Source organism: Larus michahellis, chromosome 3 (genome assembly GCF_964199755.1).
Source record: "Larus michahellis chromosome 3, bLarMic1.1, whole genome shotgun sequence".
Lineage (NCBI taxonomy): Eukaryota > Metazoa > Chordata > Aves > Charadriiformes > Laridae > Larus > Larus michahellis.
Window position 1 is genome coordinate 104696952 of NC_133898.1, and position 23238 is coordinate 104720189.

Consider the following 23238-nt stretch of genomic DNA (forward strand, 5'->3'; position numbering starts at 1 on the left):
CCCGGTAAGAGTCCGGAAGACTTGCTTTCTTTTTGCTGCGGAATCTTTAATTTTAGCCTCTAGTGATTCTCCTGCTTTCATCAAACCTTTTCATAAGAGTCTTTCTCCATGTACATTTTACAGCAATAGCCTTGCAGAGTGATAACAAGGAGAGGCTTACACATTTTTAATGCTGGATCATCTGTTTATGCATAATATTGCTCTGAATGCCAGATTTAGCTGGTCATTAAGAGGGAAATAGCCAGCAGAATCACTCAGCTTGCATGCATAACTTTCAGATTTAGACTGCAAATATCTTGGAGAGGGTCTGCATTTCAGTCTACTTTGCATGTGTCAGACAGCCACAGAGAACCGTTGCTGTGGGAAATCACTCTCAGTTGATGTGATATTGAGAAACCAGTGGGATTCCGCATTTGGTAACCATCCACTGATTTTGTTCTTGAGTAGTGTACACTGCCTATAAAAACAATCCCACCTTCGATGACTGCAATGAACTGCTGGATAGTTATCTTTTTTTTCACCACTGAAGTGTTATGATCCATTGGAATCCAAGAGTGGCGTGGTCTGGATTCCCGGGTTTCATTACTTCCCTTATGATATTTGCTCTGACATTGTTTAGGTTAGGACAAACATAACGAGCTCTGAATTCACTCATCGTGTATGTATGTGCCACGTTGTTTATGAAATTCAAGCAACTGCTTCCCATCTCGCGCTGCCAGGGATGCCTGCATGGTGCTCTGCTGCTCTCCTGCCTCTGGGACCCTGTTGTTCTCCAGGTGCTCCGCTGGTTGCATCCTCCTCTGTCTGATATCTGGTACCTGAGATCACTTCTAGAGTAATTTTAGTTTTCCCTTTTTTTTTTTTAAAGGACCAGATAAGGGCTGGTCAGGTGATTTCTTATGCTGCTTGCAGGTTGAGCATCTGGGGAAGAAAGAGGGTCTATCTGCGTGTAGGTTTTATATTTCAAAGTTTCAGTTTTTGATGCAGGGTGAAAACTGGAATCTCTGGGGCATCGTGTTCAAACCCTTGGTTTTGATTTTGGATTGATACTTTACACTGACCTCAAGTGTTGTTTAGATTTGAGTGCATCTAAAAATGGCATCTCTTTTAAGTTTCGATATTATGCAAACAGCTCGGAATAATTTTTTGGTGTAAAACTTGAAACCTAGACCTAAGGTGATTTTGAAACTGAACCCTAACCTAAACTACATCCAGATATCTGGGCCAATCTATTTTTATATATTACCAACTAAAATACACTGACATGCTGAAATTGTATGTGGCATTTTTTCTTCAGAAGTAAATTGATTCATACTGGAAAGAAGAAGTGGGACCTATCAGCTCTTGCGGATTCCTTTCATTTCATTAGCAAAGGTTTTAATTTTTAGAGGTGGCTATATCTTCCCTGTATGAGAGTTCCATGCTAACAATGATTGTTTATGGGACACAGTTTTATTACAAAAGGACATTGTGTTCATATTAATAAAAACTATTTTTGTTTTTATTTTCATGTTCTAGTCAAGGATGTTTGGTGCCTTAGCGTAGTGTAGGTTAATGTAAAATTAAACCTTTGTATTTAGGTTACGTGTTTGGTTGTGGCTCCGTCTGACAATAACAGGAGCTGTTTTCATCAAACATATGATTACTAGTTTGTATGTTTTCTTACTCAGTTTCTGTCTGGAAAAATGTTTACAACATAAAAGCATCCTCAAACTTGAGGGCATTTTTGGCTTTTTAGGTGGGAAAAGACTCCAGACGCTCTAGTGGGATAATATAGGAAGTTTCTAGTGCTGGATGTACTGATGGTCTGAGGACTTAAATCCTCTGAGCAATCAATCCACTGGCTTTTATGAATGCTTAGGGAAAAAAAGGAAATATATTGCTGGAAAAGAGAAATAAACCTTGTTGCAGGATACGTGATGGCCAAATTGAAAAAAGATAGATGTATGGTAAAGTCTCATGTGTCATTGCAACTGTCTGTGCAGGGCAAGTGAAAGCAAAACAAAAACAGGAAATAATACTTTTCTTATAACAAATGGATTTTGAGGGAAAACCTCCATGAGGAAAGAAAGCATATTCTGGTTCTGACTGCTCTTCTGCTGAGAGTGGGACTTTTGCTAAATAGCTTCATAATCAACCTTAGTGTTAATTCAGCAGGTCCAGTGTGAGATAAATCCTTCCTTGGGAGAAGCACTGTCTATTACGTGTGCTGATTTATGAGAGACAATCAGCTATATTTTAATGATAGCTGAACTAGACTGTACATATAGACGAGGACTCACAATATATGAGAAAAGCTCGTTTGTGCTTAATATACTAGATAAATTGTTCCTGTCTTCTTAGGGTGTGACTATACTTGCTGTCAGACTCCCAAGTTTACTCAAGAACTGTGTGATTTGCTGAGTAGGTGCTAGTCGTATAAGGGAAAACCCGACGGGACGCATTTTATATACCTGTTTTTTTCCCTCAATGTCATGTATAAACCCTTTTTGTCCTTTTTTTCTCCCCTTCATCAAAGAAAAGTCTCCTCAAGACCGAAGGCAAATTATAGGAGTGGGGCAAATGACCACCAATAATCTGAGCAATATGAAATTTAACACCGTGATTTTATTTTAGTGAGAGGAAAACACCAGTTGCTGACTGTCATAAAATTCGAAGCTGAACCTTAGCTTCATGGGCAGCAGCTTTAAAATCTATTTAATATATATTTCTTTAGTTCAGCTGTTTCTTTCCCCGTTAATAATAGGCTGTGGGATTAAATTTTAGCTTTTGATATTTACTGGGAAATGTAGTATAGCGATTTATGAGTCAAAATGTACTTTGAATAAATTATCATTGCAAATTACAGTTTATGAAAGTTGTGACTATAACCGTAATTGCACCATTGGCTCTGCACAACTTGAAATCTCGCTTGCTGAATAAATTTGTTTTCATTCAGATTGCATTCCCGACATTTTTAGAAAAGAGTGATTCGAGCCTCACCGACAAAATTTCCTACAGAGTTTATTAAAAAGGTCACCTTTGTTTGCCAAACTTACCTAAAATCTAAACATTTCTTGAATTAATGAGATGCTATTTTAGTCTGTTATGAGAGTTTCCTATTCAAGTTTACTAACCCATAGGCTCATAAGGAGACTCACAAGAGCTTCCACATTACGCCGTGCCTTTAGCTATCTATATATCCTAAACTTGTTAAAGTTAAAATTGATTCTGCGAGCTGCTAGGAAAAAAACAGCTGATAGCCAAAATTAGGTATGTTACTGCCAGTTGAAGGGGAGGTGGGGGGGAGAGGTTTAAAGCTCTGTCTGGCAAGAGAAGGGTTAAGGACTTTTTTGCTATACCCGTTTCAAATTACAATGAGAAGCCTCTTCTTTCCCAGCAGGGTTGTGCTTACATTAGTCTTTAGATCTCTCTTGAAGAGAGCTGTTATATTTGTGCCTGCTAGAGTTGGAAATAACAGCTCAGAAGCTGAAAAGGGTTGAATGGATTTACAGAAGGGGTTTTTTTGCGAGTAAATTCATGGCAACACATTAATTTGATTAGTACATGCTTTAGAATTACTTTACACTCAAGCGATTCAAAAGATGTTAAAGTTATCACCAGGCTGCTGGACAAATATGTGTTACACCACCAAGGTACAGATCAAGACAAATCTGTGACTCAGGATTTTATCTTGGGAAGAGCGCAAGGTGTACGAAGATCTCAGAATAACGAGGGACGATAACTCTGGGAACTACAATGTGTCAGAAGAACAGCTCTTGCTAATACAGCTCCCCACCAAAGACCTGGTTATCTAAGGTTTATATAGGAATGCCTAGGTCAGCTGACAAAATACTGGTCTTCTGCTCCATAAATGCAGAAAAAACGATAACAACAGTGGAAAATTGGAAGTCTGAATTTCAGCTTTCTTAGAAATAACTGCAACCTGACACATTCCATAATATTTAAACAGGGTGGGGGGAGAGAAATCACCAAAGATGTTACGTTTAGAGATGACATTGACATGAAGAATAGGTAAATTTTGTTTTTCAGCCACTGGGAAAGCAGACCTCATAGGAACTCAGAACAAGTAGGAGAAAAGATTTTTTTTTTAATTTTTTTTTTCCTTATTCTTTTTTTTTTCAAAGATGAACCTAACTGCGCTCAAAGCTTTCGTGGGCTTGCTCTGGAATTGCTGGGTTCTGGTGGGTCACGCACAGGGAGGTTTAGGAGACAATCATGTCCATTCGAGTTTTATTTACAGGAGGCTGCGGAACCATGAGAGAAGGGAGATTCAGAGAGAGATTCTCTCTATCCTGGGTTTACCTCACAGACCCAGACCATTTTCACCAGGAAAGCAGGCTTCTTCTGCACCCCTCTTCATGCTGGACTTGTATAATGCCATGACAAATGAAGAGGACACTGAGGAGCTGGAGTATTCACTAAAGGGATCAATGGCAGGGGAGAGCAGAGGCATACGGAAAGGATACCCTGCCTCTCCAAACGGATATTCGCGGAGAATACAATTGTCTCGCATGACCCCCCTGGCCACACAGAATCCTCCCTTAGCCAGCCTGCACGACACCAACTTTCTGAATGATGCTGACATGGTCATGAGCTTTGTCAATTTAGGTACGTGGAAAAATTTTTTGTTTCTGCTCTCTTTGACAAACTGTTAGCCTGATCTGGAGAGGGGAAAACCTCTCAGCCGGACCGTAACCTGTTCTAAAACGGCAGGATTGGGGCCAGGCTGCTGAGCCACTGGTAAAAGAAAAGTCGTACTGAAGGTAAAGTAGCTACGTTGTAGGTGGCCATGGAAAAAGATTTTTCTCACTGTTTATATAAAGTCAGTTTCTATAACTCCCCTCTGCTGGCTTCTGTTTTCTTTCTTTCATTGATGTAATGAAAATTCTAGCCTTAGGCCAACTAACTCCTTCTTTTTTTTTTTTAAATCTCAAAAAATCAAACACTTATGCCTGTTGCTTGGTTATTTCCCTCACTGTTTTGCTTAAAGCTCAGACATGAACAAACATCAGTTGTTAATATTTTAAAGCCTAGAAGATTATGAAAAGGGAAAAGTTAATCCATTTCCAAAAAAAAGAAAAAAAAAGATTTCTTAGGTTATTTAGGGTTTTTTTTTCTGTTGGTAAGAGTCAGAGTTTTATTATCTTTTCAGCTGGATGGCTGGTTTTTAAATAATCTGTTGCTGTTTCTTTGTTATTTCTATTTAATAACCACAGACTGTATTTTATTATACTGCCATGGTGCTCAGAGTCCGCAATGGTTCTTATTTTCTGTGTCATAAATAAATTAAATAACAAGTAGAGTATTAAACACCAGAAACATGCAAGCAAAGAATGCTTTTGAAAATGATATCAATTCAGACACAAAAACTGATAAAACTGAATTATATTGGCTTCTGAGTATAATAAATATGCTTACCAGTTACGCTGTGGTTAAAAAAGCAGTTACAGATTTCTTTAATAGAAGGCAACTTAAATCTCATTAGGAAAGCTGCAAATAATTCATGAAATGTATTTACTATTTTTATAAGTATTTTAAATGCTGCATGACTCATAAAGTTAGCTAAAAAACCCCTTCTCGTTTGATCTGAATAGCAAGAGATTTAATTGAAAACTTGAAGTTTCTCAATAAGCTGGTACAAAATCTGATGAACTCTTGCTTTCCAGGATAATACTTTCTGTAGAAACTTTTTAAACAATGGCGCGTTTTCCAAAATACCTTCAGATTATCACACACATTCTGTACCTTTTATGTCTACCAGGTCTTTAATCCTTGCTGCAGGATTAAAAATGTTTCCAAACACTAAAAGTTCTCAACAACTTGAATTTCTAGGAAACGACACCCTAGAGTTTAGTTGCCATTATACTAAAATGACTTTTCATTAGTTATGTGGCAGATAAGGAGGTGTTCAATTCTGAGACATTTTTCCTTGAGAGTAATATATGTCCACAACTCTAAATACATTTGCCTGTTGCTCTTGCTCTTGAAATAGCAGACTAGAAAAAAAATGAAATCTCTGTTTTTTGAAAATGTGTTCCTCATCCTTAAGAAAGAGTTGCATATTGTCCGTGTATTACTTTTATCACTGTATGCCTCGGTTTACCCGGAGTATCTGGAGTCAGCTGAGTTTAAAATGGCAATGTTGTAAGGGAAATAGGAAATAGGATCTCCTAAGCATTAGTCAAGGCCCCGATTCTGCAAAAATTTTCCTTGCGTGTCCTGAGAAATACCCCCAGTAAATACGTCTCAGACCATTTCATCAGTGGCACGGAGGACTATTTACATGGGACCTGGCTTTTGATTTCATGAAACATCTTTGATTTCATGAGGGCTTCTTGCAGTGCATGAGTAGAAGTCTGCCTGAAGGCTCAGTGTCAGATACGTCCCAGCCTGGTCCTGCTGTGCTTCCCCAGACAAAAACCCTCTCTGGAAGAACACAAGTTTCCACTGAGTGTCTTACCTTGACTGGGGACTTTCTAATATTTGTCTCGTTTTATTGGGAAGCCAGTGTTGCCTTAAGAAAGTAATTTTGAGAAACTAAAACGTATCTTACTTTTCTAAACTGTGAAAACTGGGGGTGAGATGCTTTATTTTTCTAGTGATTATGATTAATAGACACCATTAATTTATAAAAAAACACTGTGTAAACACCAAGGTTTTTTTGGCCTCCGTAAAATTAAAAATGTGTCTCAGCCCTAAGTGAGTCTAAATCCTAATTCACTTTAAATGCCCTTCCATACATGTTGGATATTGTGGTTTGTCACACATTCCACTGTGTAACATGCGTAAGAAATATTGATGACCAATATAGATTAGCTTCAACATTTTTATTAAACAATCCTATGTTTCAGTATAATTAACATAAAAATGAAATAAATCATGGAAACAGGTAACCATTTTATATGATTTATGCAGTATAAGATTGTGACAGATGAGGGCAAGCTCTTTTAACGTACAATGGGGAAAAATATGCAGTGATAAGTGAATGCTAACACTGTACCTTAAAATCAATAAATGCTGATGCAGCACAGTAATAACTCAACTGGTTTTAGACTTGAAGCCTCAGTCAACTTGCATCAAATTAATCTGCTCTGGAAATAGTATGCACCATGTTCATACTTGCACACCGTTAATTACATAGGGTGTAATTATAAAGCTTTATTAATCATCATGATATTTTAAATTGAAACTTTTATATACAGTTGTAGCCAGTTATAATAACTTAAGACATATATATTAAAACGAGAAATACGAAGCTGAGATGTTGGATAGGAATTATTAAGCATAAGATTGAAAAAGCTGAATAAGATTAAAAAGCACGGTAAAAATATAGACAAGAACAAATAATTTTTTATTAAAGAAGAAGAATTGAAACTGATATGTTAATTTTGATAAAATCAACTTGTCATAGTTGCAAATACCTCACTTTCAAAAACAAATTTAAAAAAATAATCATCAAGGGAACTGCAATTACAGTTCTGTCAAGCAACCAGGGAGAAAAACAAGACTGCATTTACCTCTCCTGAAGTTAAAATTGTAAACACCTGCTCTTTATCCTGGAATTTATACCAGAATTTCCATCTCTTTCTTTCTTGAAAGGTACGACAAGACAGAGACTATCTCTTGTCCTGTATTTTGTATAAGGCTGTGTGCGTTGGCAGCTCTCCATAAATATTGATGAGTGTAACAGAAGAGTTAACTGGGGTTGCTCCAGCAGTAAAAGAATAAATCCTCCACTAAATACACCGGGGTTTTCAAAGATCTGATTATATCACCTACAAGTTCAGGACTTTGTTTTCCTCACTGGGTGTTTTTTAACCCTGTTGTTATATTTTATTATATTGTTGCAAAGCCCTGACTGTTCGGAGTTCTGGCATCTTCTTTTTGGCCGGTCTCCCAAAATGACATATATAGGATACCCTGTTCCTCAGAGAACAGGCAAATAATACTCATGTAGTCCTACTCACTTTTCTGCTCACTCAAAATTTAGTTAGGGAAGGACTTTGGTAAGATAAATGTTAGTGTTCCCACTCTTCACCTCTCACCAAAAGAGGGGGATTGAATAAAAAGATATGTACATGACTGAGGCTTGGAGAAACTGCAGCACTTTTATAAACTACATTTGAACATTTCAAGGACTGAATTTTCCATCAGCATCAAAGTGATCGTTAAATCCACTATGCTTAAGCGTTCCTTCTCATGCAATTCAAATGGTCTATATTTTCACTTGTTTACAACAGATCTGTAAATTTTTCTCTAAACGGATTGCTGCATTTGCTAAGCAACTCTGTTTTCTTTCTCCATATTTTCCTATGAATTGATATGAACTCTCTATAAGATAGGGGATAAATATATATAAGTTCTGTGGTTTTCTGTTATGTTTTCTTTCTTAGCATATAAAATTAATTTCAAAAACTCAAATGTGAAAATTGTTATAAAATTTGTGACCCTGATGTACACATGCTAATTTAAAGAAGGATACAATATTATGGAGATTTTAAAAGTAATCGATACACCCCAGAAAGACACCTTTTCTTTTCCACACACAATGTGATTCTGCAATCTTAATTATAATAATTCTCAAACCACACATGCCGTGTTCAGTTCACAAATCAACCGCTGAAATCAAAGGCAATTTTGCCTGTTTGAGGCACGGAGGACTGTTCACATTTCTCCAGCTTCTCTACCCCGTTTGTACACTCTCGTGAAGATTATGTTCTTCTTTAAAACCTGAATCACTAGGCAAATACATAAATTCACAAGATTTAGAGCCCATTGTGTTCATCAAACAATGCTAACATGGCAGAGAACAACTTGTATACAACTACTTTGAGAAACCTACAGTACATCAATCCACACTGAATACCTGTAAAAATATATTTTTGTTATATGTGAAAAAGAAAGGATTCCTAAGTGCAGCCGGACCTTGAGTGTATATAGTAGCTAGTTTCTTAAATTAAACTAATTCAGTTTCTACAACCTTCTTCTCACAGCTAACATATCATCAGCGAGGGATATGGAGTGCTAAGCTATAAAATGCCAGGAGCTGTGGAAGGGGAGCTGGATTTGAAGGATACATGCAAAAAGGCCTCGGGATCATTAACTTCTCTCCTCAAAGCTTAGGAATGAGCACACTTTCTTTCTTTTTTTTTTTTTTTTTCTTTCTGCTGGATTTCAGATGTTGCTGTCTTAGTTTTAACCTTACATGAATTTCCTTGGCTCTGGTACAGTTTTAGTCCGTTAAATGCAGGCTTCTAATAAAAATATTGACACAGGCTTAACTGAAGTGACGGAAATAGTGCTATTATCTTGCCTTGGACAGAGCGATGCTATTACAAAGATAAAACTTGTTAAATAACAAATAGACCCCACGTCTTTAATTGAAGAATTGGATCAATACTGAGAAAAAAATGAGAAAAACATTCATGAAGTTTTTTTGAATGGCAACCCAAAGTCAATAACATGGCATTTTTCACTCTTTTACATAAAATTCGAAGCGAATTAGACCAAGCAGGTCTCATTTAATCTTCACGCAAAGCAAACCTCACTTGGCATCTTGACACCCTAAGATTTTTTGCCCTTAATGAAATTTTCGTCACCCAATCACTGAGCTGAACTAGTTTGTTGTGTTCTAGGTACGCAATCAGGCATTAGAAATAACTATTAATGATTTTATATGATCAGATTAATTATTAACACAGCTTTTTGCATGATATGTTTATTTATTTGTAGAACAAAAGGACTTTACCCACGGAAGGACATTCCCTAAAAATCCTCACCCAATCCTTACAATTCATTAGGCAGATTTTAGCAATTTTTGTGTGATGACAGAGCAGGTTGTTAGGGATTGTTTTTAATTTTGAGCAAGAAATATCCTTCATATTCCTTTTTGGAATTACACTACATTTGTTGTTTTATATTGAAAAATTTTATATTTCCTTTGAAATCTCTCTTGTTACATGAACCTTATGAACTATATAGCTCTACCTCAAAATAGGTTCGTGTGTGATCCATAAATATCATCTAACAAAATAATGTTTTTATAACTGTCAATTAATTTTTTTGCCAAAGTTAACACTTTAAATCCAAGTAAATTATTGTATCTACCCAGCCAAAAAAATGTCAAGCTCTCCATTAACTGGGGTATAAAACTGTCTGACTTTCCTTGCCGACAGATTTGAAAGAAATTGCAGATAACTGAAGAGAAACTGATTTAGCAGATGGTTAGACGTGCATGGTGAAAAGCTATATATATGTATGGATATATATAAATACATATTATTATTAATATTTTTCCCATTGGGAAGAACGGCTGACCCAGTTCCGCTTCTTCTTTAGAAAGTGTTCCTTTCCAGACTAAACACAGACTTTGGGTGGGGTTGTGGGGATTGTATGTATTGTACAGTACATATTTTCCCAGGAAAACACAATCTCGGAGTGACTCTGGCTAGCCATGAAAGAGAAAGAGGGAGGCTTGTGGAGATGCCTCTGTGCAGAGGGTATTAGGGGAGGAATCCGCCTGCCATGGAGTGGATGGAGAGCCTCTTGGTTCTCTTCCTAAACTCCAGGCTATTTGCTTAAATAACAGGACAACTTTGGCACATACATGATCTCCCGCACTTATTGCTCCTGTTATTATTTTCTCCGAATGTTAAATTATGCAAAGAATTTTACCATGGCTACCTGCCTACTTACTGCCTGAGTTATGGAGGTAATTACGACATGGGCAGTTCCTTTTTCTTCTCTTGTTAGCCACGGCGGTTCCTTTCAGCTTGCTTTCATAGGCCCACAAACTAATAGACTTTTGCAGAAAATTGATTGATTACAGTCTGATCATTCTAGGTGTCATCTGGTGTTTCCACATAGCTGAGAATGAACAGTTTATGAAGTGCCAATTGCAGCCTCCAGCTAAAGAAAGGCTCCCCAGGGCTTCAGGAGAGCTCTGGCTGCTACCAGACTTTATAATTATTTCCCACACTTTTCCCCATCCTCTCCTTCTTGTCCTTTCCCTTGTCTCTAACCCCCGCCGTCTAGGCAGGGTCACTGAACTTTGATTTTATGTCAGTGGCATTTGGCTGCAGAAGGGATTAAAGGCCGAGAAGCGGTGAGACTAGGCGACAGGGCGGGAGATGGAGAGGGAAGGAATGAGAACAGGCATGAGAGAAAAATGGCAAAGCACAGACCAAGCCTCACAGGGAGGACAGCCCTCTTCTTCTCAGTAGGCAACAGCCGATGTGCGGGGCTGGACATGGACCTGCTGGGCATGGGAAAGGTTCGCAATAGAGAAAGCCTTTGATGGAACTGGTATTACCGGGAGAGTTAGTCCCACTCCTCTGTGCCTCACATGCAGTGTGATGTTGTCGCACTGAGAGCATTTCCCAGGTCAGTAGAGTTACAAAAGTGAAGGGAAGATCATCACGGTAGGAAGAAGGTGCATGTAGACAGAGAAAGGGCAAACCCAAGAGAAAAGGAATGAGAACATGAAAACATAGATAATGTGCAAATGAAAGACAAAATTAGTCCAGGTATAAGTTTCTTCTGGTGAGCCTTGCAGGTGAAGGAAGCCGCTTTCTTCTCAATCCCTGGTGGCAGAGCGACTACCTCGACCTCCCCAGGCACTTGGCTTCCCGGGCAAAACTTTTCATCCTTGCAAAATAAAATGCAGCTCCCCCCACCCTTCAGTGTGTGAGCAGGGAGTACACAGACGGACTACTAAAATTTGCGGCTATAAATAACGTAGAAGCTAGCTTTTAAAAACCACAGGTTAAAGGATGAGGGCTGCCATGACGCACACAGAGAGGTTGAGATCAGAGGAGCAGCTAAAAGGGGTCGGGAGAAACAATGAATCCCCTTGTTCTGAGTCATATTTATGAGTGCTCCATTGCACCTAAAGTTCATATTTTATTGGGTAGGCCATGGGGTTTCCCCATTTGCTCATCTCTTAAAATAACACCCTTGGTTAAAATTTCCTATAAAACACAGAAATGCTACAGCAGGCAGAACTTGTCAACCCTGACAACTACATTATTTAAGTTTGTGGGTGGGGTACACCAAGCAGGAGCTGCTTTGTGTTTTGTACTGAATTATGATTTTTTTTTTCTGTACAGAAAATAACTGTAAAACAAGTAGAAAAGGAGAGCGTTTACAGCTCAGCTCTCCACTCAGAATCTTCCCGCTATTATTGAGAGTTGCTCCCAAAGGTGAATCTAAATGTTTAGTTCCCAGCTCTTTTTGAGCAACTGCTCCGGTGAAATGGATCAAGAACTTGGCTTTATCAGCTATTATTAGACAACTCAGTGGCCTGTGTGGTACCTTGCCAGAACATGGCTTTACTTTTTTCCCCACTGTAATTCAGGGCAAACTGGGACAGCAGTTATTAATGAGTCAGAGCCCAGAAAACTTAACGGGACAACTAGTGATGGTACATGATATATTATATATCCAGGGCTGACAACCAGTGGCTTTGCAGAAGCAAAATTCCATCTAACTCTCTTTTTGGAGGAGAATCAGAAGGAGATAGGAATTTGAATAGCTGAAATTTCAGTTAGGTTTATTTTTGTCTGACTTAGCAATATTAGCCATTCAGACCCCACAAGAACCTAAGGGTCTTTTCCAACCTCAATGATTCTGTGATTCTATCCCTTTGTAGACTGTGTCTATTAAATGAAATTATTGTTGTTCTAATTCTCATGTATTTGTCTGTAGTCAAGTTGAGGAAGCTATATTCATACAATCTGGAAAAGCTGTACCCATAATCCAGAGTAATTGTTATAAATTAATAACAACTTGTCTGGGCATATCCATTAAAAACATCCCCTTTTTAAAAGTGAGGTGGAAATATAGGTGGGATATTCAGCTATAACGTGCTTCAAAATATTTCAAGATACTGTGTTGGACTTTTAGGATATGGATGGAATCAGTTTTGGAGGTAGAGGTGTTAAATTCTGTCCTGGCAAACCTAGACTACAGAAGAGGAAAGAGCAGGGACACTGAATGATTTGTGAGTCTGATTTTGGAGCAGTGGGCGGATGGCACGCGGTGGCACCTGGTGCCTGGAGCCATGGGGTTCTGGTGGTATGGTTTGCAAAAACATTAGCTGAGAAATCAAAAGAGAGGGCAGACAGAAGTGTGGATGATAAAGCCACGGGAGCAAGAGCAAGAACAGCGTACAACCCCACGACAGCTGTAGTCTTTGTAGTGATTTATGGTGGCTGAGATCCAGCAGGAACATAGCTTTGGGAAGGTTGCTCCCAAGGTTACCTCAGCTGGGGTATCTGTCAATAACTACAAGTCATAACATGCTAGTCATCCTGAAGGTTAATCTGCTACTCCTGACCAGGTTACCTTGCTGCCTCGTACATGAAATGTGGGCAAATGTTCTGCAGTGAGGCTGTCCCAGGCCCAGCCAAGCCTAAACCTGAAAGTCGGAGAGTGAAATGTCTGAGCAGCCAAATAGGAAAAAACTGAAGACCCTCAGATAGAGAATGAAAACAGTGTGCTTCATCCTCTGAGGATGGCTAAATACTTCTGTGTTCATTTTCACGTCTGTGCACTCTCGCTCTTTGACCTTGAAGAGCACTGGAATAGCTTCTTCTTGTGAAGCCTCTTTTTACTCTGGCTGTGCGCTCTGTAAAATACCTCGTTCCTAAGGGCCTCCCGACACCTTGCATTTCCTCATGGAGATCTCAAGCATTATTTTAGAATGGGCTAAAAAAGGCCCTTCTATAAGGCCAAGAAGTCTATTTACAGATAGTTTTACAAAATAGTGAAAAAGGAGAAGAAGCACTGGATTTAAAGCACCCAAACTGAGATTTGAGATCTGGTGCAACGGAGAGACGATGTGTGGTTAGTCTGGCTTTTGTTCTCAGAATATAGACTTGTGCCTTTCTGAGGCATGTGTGCATGCGTATCAGCCTGTGTGCATGGCTTTCTGTGTGTAATATAGAAAGCATGTAAATCTCTTTAGTTTTGGTCATTGGGATTTTTTCCCCCTTAAATCATAATATTCTTTCCCATCAATACTATGTGGCTTTAGCAGCCCTGACCTTTCAAGCTGCCTGTTTGGGCCAGTGTTTATCAGATGACCGTTTGACCTCCTTGTTAATTGTACTTAATTACATCCTGTTGTAACATTTTGAAATAAGGAGGAGAGTTTATGGATCTGCTCCAAAGAGCTGAAGAGTAAAACGGCAGCAGAATTCAGTGGTAGGAGGTGCTGAGTAATCTCGTAGTTAGGTCAGTAAGAGCTGTGCCTTGTCCGGTTGATTGCAAAATTGGGTCCTTGAACCATTCCTTTTCCATTGAGGACCCTTGGTACCTCTAAGAATAAAATCACACAATTTTCTTTGTTCTGAGAAGGGCTTCTCCTCTCTGATTCTCAGCTTGGAGCTTTCTCCAAAGAGATCAAGGAAGGAATGAGAGGCCTATGAACAGTACTGCGGTGGCTGAAGTTCACATATGATGATATAAAAGAGACAATCCTCTATTGCCACAAATGATCTCTCTGTGGTTTTCCAGAACTTCAGAGGTCCTTATGCTTCCATAGAATTGCCAGTTCCCATGAGTTTTTTGGGAGTTGTATAATATTTGCTCTGAGATTTTCTGTGCGTTGATGATTTATGGGCACATCTAAGGTTTCATGAAAGAGCAGCAATTATCCCCTGTAGTTGCAGAAAAACAAAAATGAAAACAAATCAACATCCAGAAACAGATGCAGTTCTTGAAAGTGGGCACTCTAAAGGCTCAGAAAGCAACTTCAAACACTTCTTATTTTATAATGCTTTTCATACAGCTGATGGGTTTTGAAACACATGGGCTTGACCATAGTGCTTCTCTTCTCACTGAAGACCAGAAATATATATGCTTCCTCTACTGTTGTTGTTCCATAGCTCACTTTCCACAAACTTGATTTATAAGATCAGACTAAACTTGATTTCCTAAAATGAATGAAGACAAAAAGGAATGGAAGCTATAAAAAGATTAATACCGAGTGAAAAATCTAGTCCCAAGACATTAAGGATCACAAGGCAAAAGAATGCACCTTCAATTTTATTTTATTAAAACACTGATAATAAGACTTATTGGAGAATGAAGTGCCATGAAGAATTAATTGCTTGTAGTAGTAAACTACACATAATTATTGCATTATTGCGAAAGGTTTATCATTGAGCATAAGTCATATTCTAGATAAAAAGACAAGTTACTTGGTGCTGTGCTATGAGACTCCAGGCTGACACAGTACTGCCCGTCATTATCACTGTGAAGTGAACAGTATTCTTGTGAAAAGTAAAATATGTACTAAGTCTTTCAGGTAGCAAAGGTTGCATTCACACAGTTAATGTTTTTTACATGTTGATTTAAGTTACAAGCTTATATGATCAAAAGTAAAACGCAGAATTTGCTGAATAACACAGTAAGTTATTCAGAAGATCATAATGTTTGATGTTAAGCAATAACTGAAATCACACAATTTAATATGGTGATTTTCAAGGAGGCCTGGTTATTTTTTCAGAACTTTGAGAGGTTCATGTCCTCAAACCAGGGCAGATGCAAAATAGTATTTTTTATCAGAGTAGTTTAAAATTAGGTATTATTTCAGAATAAAGTTCTTTCTTCTCTTAGATTCCTTAGTGTGCTCCTTTACTAATGTCACCTTACAGTTCTCAAGATGTGTATGTATTTTAACAACATGTGTTTTCATTACTTCAACTATTGAATTAATAATCATGTTTACTGAGGCTGCATATCATAATGACACCACATGTACAAGGAGATTAATTTCTCTCTATATATAACATTTTAATTTAAGTAAACATATTTAAAAAAATACTATTTTATAAAATGTATATACACACCTATTTTATTTTTATACATATGGTAATGGAAAATTCAGATACAGTTTATGCTGTAGAGTGAATACCAAGTAGATCGAGTTCATGTTGCAATTCACTGGGTCAGAAGGGAGGGAGTAATGTCATTAAGATTAACAACATATTGCCCCCATTTTGGTTTCCCAGCAGTTGTGTTTTGCTTTCTGCATATTTGTATATATTCTTTAGGAATGGAAAAACACAAAGGATGTGCTTCCTAGCGCGACCTAATGTAGAAGGGGTTCATCACAGGACTTGAATCAATGAAACAGGCACAGGTGTCGACTGAAAACCTGGCTCCGTGGGCACAACTCCTGCATAAGTTATGACCTGTTCATCCTGTGTTTACATTGCCATCTGCTCCTGTGCAGGAATTAAGCTTCTTTTATTAACATTATATCACCTTTGGTCAATGAGATTTACCGTGGGCTCCATTAAACCATGCCGCTTCAGCTTGTCCGTGAGTAGGGAGCGTGCTCTCATCAAAATGGGAATGAAAGCGAGCCCCCGGAAGAAAAGACTGTGATGCTTCCAGTTGTGGGGATGGGCAACAGATGGTTCTAAATTACTTGAAAAAGAAAAACAGGCTCATCACCACAGGTTAGGGTGGTAGTCACTTCTAGACTTAGTAGAAACACAGGTTTAGAGCAAACATCTGCAAAGTCAAAGGCTGATGAGATGCTGCAAAATGCACGCCAAATTTTCTTAATGGTGTTGTAGCAAAAAAACTGAGTTTGAAATAAAAGTTAGTGGTCAGGTTCCCACTCCCTGCTCATTCTTAACCTCTGCCTAGAAAGACACCCAAATTTTGTCTGAAACATTAGCTCAACTGTTAGGAGTGGAGAGAAGACAGTATTGTACAATACGAGCTTCAGGTGATCATCTTTGCTGTCACAGAGATGTGTTACACCTATATATAAATCATCCTGAGTATTATGTTTGTAAGTCACTTGGTAAGGAATATGAGAAATGCAGTCCCAGGTGGAGCAACAGTGGAAATTAAGGAGTAATTAAGGGCATACAAGCATGTCCACGGTACTGGGCAACCAGCTCTAGGTGGCCCTGCCTGAGCAGGGGGCTTGGAGCAGGTGATCTCCTGAGGTCCCTTCCAACCTCAGCTGTTCTGTGACTCTGTGGTTACAGAGAAAGGGGACCTTACTCTTGTCTTATACATTGACATCAATCATTCCTACTTTTTTTTTTTTTGAGTGGAGTGATGGTCTTGCTCAGATATTTGTTGGACAAACAGTTCTGTGTGCTCGAAGTGTTGTGCTTTTTCTTTTTACTTTGGAAATTGTTTTCTTTGATGTCATTTTGAGACTCCTGGGTCTCTCTTCCCAAGTCTGTCCAAAGTAACCTACTGTGAGGGATCACCACATATTGTCACGTTATATGAAGCTAATTTGAGCTCTTTCATGGCACAAATATTTTTTGTGAAGACTGGTTTTCCTTTCTTCTGCCAGTGCAGGTGTAATGGCAAGATGGCCAACCCAGAGATCTTTTAATTTGCTAACAATCAGTGAGTTTCTGCCCTGAGAGAGGGTCGACATGTTCATTAACTTTGGTAAGATTTCAGTTTCTTTCAAGGAGTTTTTTTTCTTTCTTGTTGAGGAGGTTTCTTCCATATGAGGGGTTATATGTGGGTGAAATAATCTCTCTTTGCGAGAATAAATCATGATCAGATTAGACTACCAGAGCTGCAGAGGAGAAGGGGCCATTCGAATCGGTGTAACAAGCTGTTAAAATCACAGCCAGCTCCCAAACTGGCTGTTAAAAACCCGCTGTCTAAAAGTGCCACTCCTCACCACGGCTGCCCAATCTCCTGGCTGCTCTTCCCCCTCCTCATCTTCCTCCTGTTTGCCCCCAGGTGTAACGTCTGGGAGGGCCCATCCCTGCTGTGCTTCTGGTCCTATAACTCTGTTTCTCAGCACCACTGCTCAGGCTCTCCTAGGTGGCTCCTTGGTGTTGGCCAATAGAAACCATGCACTGGGCAAACATTCAAAATGAGGGCTAACAATTTCTATAAGATGAAATTCCAATCTCTCTACATCTTTTTTTTTTTTTTTTGAGGTGATGACTCAGTACAGCAATTAACCCAGTATCCATTTGTGCACATAAAGTACAAATCTGAGGAGCTCTAAATTCATCTGAGCCATGCTGAGATACTAGCGAGGTACATGGCCTGTGATCAGCTATTTTTTGCAAAAGAATTTAATATCCTATCTATAATACAGCACATCAAAATAATTTTTAATTTATTATATGCAATATAGCATTTTTCTGCTCTCTAAATGAGATGCTCTTGAGGGTTTCCTTCCTCGTCATTGTTACAGCTGGACTGTTTTTTATGGAATGTTTGGTCAGTGCTAATGGATATGGGTAATATTAAAATACTCAGATGTGAGCACAGGCTAAGCAGAAAATAGTGCCTATCCAGTCACATCCAGTTTTGCACGCAGACACAACTTCCATGGAAGCATTTCCGACAAATGCCACAGCAGGAAATGGATGCAGTTCATTAGACGACGTGCGTGAATGGTAAATGGCGGAGTGACTTGCCACCTCTGGGTGGAAGTGAGCAGGGGGTTAACATGAGCAGGAACTAAGGAGATGTGGGAAGGTAGAATGGGCTTTAATGTTTAGCTTTTACTCCCCTGCCAGTTGCCCTATGATGATATATGCCCTTTCACCCTTCTCAGAAGTTATGTTCCATCTGTATACTTTTACAGTGTCAAAACAGTTATAACTTATACCTATTTTCTGACCATTGGATCCCAGAGGTATAGCTTTTGTTCCTATTCAGTTGCAGCGGAACCCAGGAGGGATCTTTTTTTCTGTCATTTGTTAACCTTGAGGTTGTGTTGATCTGACATCCTGACTTTCACGCACAGTCAGAAACCTGGGAATAATTGTTAGTTTTCTTTGTGACGATCTGTGATTAGAGAAAAACAAAATTAAATATGATAAAAAATGGAAGCCCATTGATAGGTGGTATCAAAATGTACTGGCTTTGCCAAAGCCCAAAGTAGACATCACTGAAAATGCAAACAAAATTAACAACCTCAGGCATGGTGGTGTAAGGATTAGCTAATTTATCTATGCATCGGCTCAGAACTACGTAATACAGTGATCTGTTCTCTGATCTGTTTTATTCCTTCAAGTACAGATTTATTTATCACTGATGAAAATGAACACAATTAAAAACCTAGTGGATATGCATTTTTAAAATAGGTATTTGTGACTGGAGTGCCTTTGTAATATAGTGTGACTTAAAACAATGAAGAAATCAGAGTGTCCGTCCTTGTTACATTCACAATAGCAAACTGCACGTGATTTTTTTTCTTCCTTGCCTCCTCCCCAACCCTTGGTTGCGATGCTGCTCTCTTTTGGCACACATTACTACTGACAGCACAAAAACAGGTCCAAATACGACCTGTTACTGTTAATCCTAGAAGCTGTGACCAGATGGACTTTCAACTTTAAAATTTATGGAGGAAGATTCAGCTGAGATTCATTCTACCACTGTTAGTTGAATTAAAAAGCACATATATATTTCGTGTACCTTTTGTTGTACTTGGTGCTACAGCTGAACAATTGGAGTGAAAGTTTTGCGTTCAGGACGTTGAAGGAAACAGTGCATTATACTGTCGAAACCAGAAGAAAAATTAGACTTTGAGGAATCATTTTGTCAACTATCTTTTATATTAGGATCGTGATAATACCCAGACTTAGACTCTCATAATTCTGTTCACTTCCAAAACTCAATCTATTTATTCTGGTTACTTATTCCTACGGTTGAATTGGCCAGGATCAAACCAGCGTAAGAAAAGCAGGGTGTTGCTTTTCCACTTATTATTCTGTATCAACAACTGAAAGCCTTCCAGCATTTAATTATTATTGGAGCAGCTGCAGCATAGCACTTGTTTTGACTTGTCGAGCAAGTGCATTTGACTTGGAAGATACAAAGAAGAGTAAACTGAATGAATAACACATATTTACCAAAGAATTTTTCAGCAAAACATTTGCTCTTGAATGAAGACCAGCAATTTCATCAGAACATCTATTTTACCCATATTTCAGTGTGAATTAACAAGAGGGCATCATAGGTAATCTCGTGGTGTACAGAACACCTTGGGAGACTACGCGTGAGAAAGCTGAGCTCAGTTATGCCTCTTTGGTTTCGGCATTTCTTTAGGTCTGTGCTTACAAAAGTTGCTGGCAGGCACTGGTATATGGTTCCTGGGAACTCTTTCCTGCTCAGGGCGAATGCTGAGAGCTTTTAATTACTTACTGAGCTCTAATTCTTAAAACAATTCATGGAAAAAAATTAAGTTTATTCTTTTACATATTCACTTATATTCTTCCATGTTTTTGTAACTTCCATTATTTGCCTAATTGCTGCCTAACATTTCCTAAAGTTGAATACATTGCATGAACCTTTAGAGGGGATTAGAAATTAGAAATCACACAATTTCAAACTCCACCTTAATAATAATTTAGTGTTTCACAATGTTTTTACTTTTTCAAATGTGTATTTTGTTACTTGGTAAGAATCTATGAGATCTTACTGACTACAACAACACAATTAAAAAATTAGAATTTAAATAATAGAGCACTGCTTTACTGGTCATTCTCAAAAGATGTAATACTAAATGCTTGGGTAAGATACATGAATATTCTAACTTATTTTTTATGAAGCATAGGGTATTGAAATACATTTCTTCTATGAGAGATAAAGAAAGGAAATGAATATGTACTTGTAAAAGGTCCAGGCAATGTATTCTTTTTTTTTTTTTAATTTAAAATGATGGTTTTCCTTTTCATTCTTGCTCTAGATTCTGTTGCAGTCACTGAAGGCTTTCTTATTGACTTTATCTGGACTTGAATTACATACAGTTCAGTAATTCTGTGCAATTGTGGAAGGGATATTCTACCATTAAAATCTGGATTCAATAAACAATAGATGATTTTTCATTTATTGAAACTGCCACTAACTGCACAGTATTTCATCAAACAATTTCAAACCGCCCCTAATTTAGTTAAGCAAAATAGCCAAATGTTGCTCATTGATGGCAGTAACTGACTGAAAATAAAGAATTTAGTGAAATAACTCCAAATTTACAGCAGTGTAACTTGCTTCAGAATCTGACCTATCAAGCTTTCTGCTTTGTGTTTTAATAAGAAAGTATATTTTATGTAAAAGCAATTTACATCATTCTTTCAAAACCACATCTGTAAATCTATAATTACTTTAAATACAGCCAGTCTAATAATAATAAATACAGAGAAACTCAAATATACAGCACTGCAATAAAGCAGTTCTTAAGGAACAGAACTGTTGCAAAGAAAAAAAAGGTGAAGTTTCTGCAGACTTACCCTCCCTGCTTAAGCAAAATTCGCTCTGATTACAGAAATAGTTTTGCCTCAGTCAGAAGGGGATGAGAATTTGTATTAAGATTCTGACGAGTTTTGTGTTTAAGATAGGATATGTGTGAAATCTACTTTTGGGGACACCTATTTTCAACCTCTGCCTACATTTTTGTCCTAAGGGATCCTTATTTGCCTGCTCTTGGGCTCTGAGTATGAGCTGATCTGTTTTGATCAGAGATGAGTTCCCGATAGATCTCAGAAGGTAAATTCTGAACATCCCTGAGACACACGGACACACACGGCTGAAGCTTGTGCAAAGTATTTTCCCACCTTGGGCTGGGGAAGGAGATGAGGAGGGAAATGAAGGGTTATTAAGCCTAAATCACCCACTTTCCCTCACCACTGGCTACAGAATAGTTAGGGGGGCACCAGCCCTCCCTCGCTCTGCTGATGAAAATGGGTAAAAAGAAATGCAGACTTGGTACTAAAAGGAGGACAAGCAAGTGGGTGTATGACTCTGAAGCTTTGTAGTTAAAACCGTCAGGTGAATGATTATCTAGTGAATGGCTAATATCAAATGAATATTTAAAAAAAAAAAAAAATCAGACGTAGGAACAAAAACTTATTTCATTCTCATTTTGACCCCAACCCTTCTGTGCAGCAGCCCAGGATGTCCCACCGCTGGGCTACTCAGCGTCCTGGCAGTTAGCATATGGTCATCAAAAGCAGCTGATAGGGATTAAAATATTCTTTGACTAAGCACGAGCTATCTCTTAGTCCTATTCTCTGGAGCTGCAGATGAGTAGAGGAGAAATGCAGATAAACTCCTCTGTTCTTCTTACTGGCTGGTGCAAGACTTTTGACCCTTAACAAACAGAAGTGTCTCTCCACTGACTGTATCAGGCAGCCGTCTCTGGTGTCCGAAGCATTCCTTTAAGGACAGGTGACTATTTTTATCAATTTTAGTGTCTAACTCAAAATAGATTTCCTGAGTCCAGACCAGGATCCTTACTGTTCTATAAAGCAGATTAAATATATTAAAGCAGCAGTGCCTAGACAAATATTTACATTGTCTGCTATTTTATTTTCTATTTAAAAATCACTTTTGGAAAGCTTAATCTAAGTTTCTGAAGTTAATGTTAATTTTCTACAGTGTAAAAGTCTAAACTTTACTTGAAGTCTAAGCTTTAAAAGACATCTTTAAAAATCTGTTATCTGCTCTCCTCAACTGAGAACGATGTTCTGATGAATGAGCTTCATAACTTCTCTCTGATGCACTTCATTAAAATAGTTACACCTAGCAGAGCTGGTTTTTTTTTTAAAAAAATCTTTTGTTCTGGTCTAGGATCACATCTTTTCTCCTATCCATGCACCCTACAAAACATTTGTTGCCTTATTTTGTAAAAAGTGAGTCAGTTTGAATAGTCTAATAGCAGAAGAGAGAATGCATTTCTAGAATTTGCATGTTGGAAGGAAGAGCAAGAATGAGGTAAACAGCTATTTGATGTCTGTCTTTTCACAGTAGCACAATAGCTAATTCCTAGGGCCTCTGACCTTTTAGTGTCCTGTAACAGAGTACTTGCATTAATCTGTTGCTTATCTGTCACCTACCACATTTGATATTTCCAGCCTCTGCTTTCAATTATCAGTCATTTGAGGCAGCACTGAGTAATTTCAGGAGAAAACGCCTGGAACCTTTGACCTGTTTTGGTCAGATAACCACAAGTGTTCACTGTAGATAAACTATCATTTCATTATATTCAAGATGTAAACGAGTGTCGTTTGTAGTGTATCAGCTTACTGAAACCTTTATCACCTTGAAGTGATTAAAACCGACTCGTTTACTTAGTGTTTATACAAAGAATTCGGAGTCAAACAGTGAAATTCAGCTAGAGTAGCGTAAATGGCACCTTATGCTTACACAGTCTGTAAGGCCCTCTGGTTTTCTTTGGCGTGTATATTTAGTAGTTAAACAGTGACATCAAGTTGATTAGGG

The 23238-nt window shown here is 38.3% G+C and overlaps 1 protein-coding gene across 1 annotated transcript in view; it reads left to right on the forward strand.

Moving 5' to 3' along the window:
* The first annotated feature begins 3878 nt into the window (after positions 1 to 3878).
* BMP5 (bone morphogenetic protein 5) overlaps positions 3879 to 23238 on the forward strand; it is a 56201-nt gene continuing 36841 nt past the window's right edge. Inside the window, exon 1 of the mRNA XM_074581582.1 lies at positions 3879 to 4611. Coding sequence (XP_074437683.1) covers positions 4128 to 4611 — 484 coding nt within the window. The 5' untranslated portion in view covers positions 3879 to 4127. The remainder of the gene's footprint in view (positions 4612 to 23238) is intronic.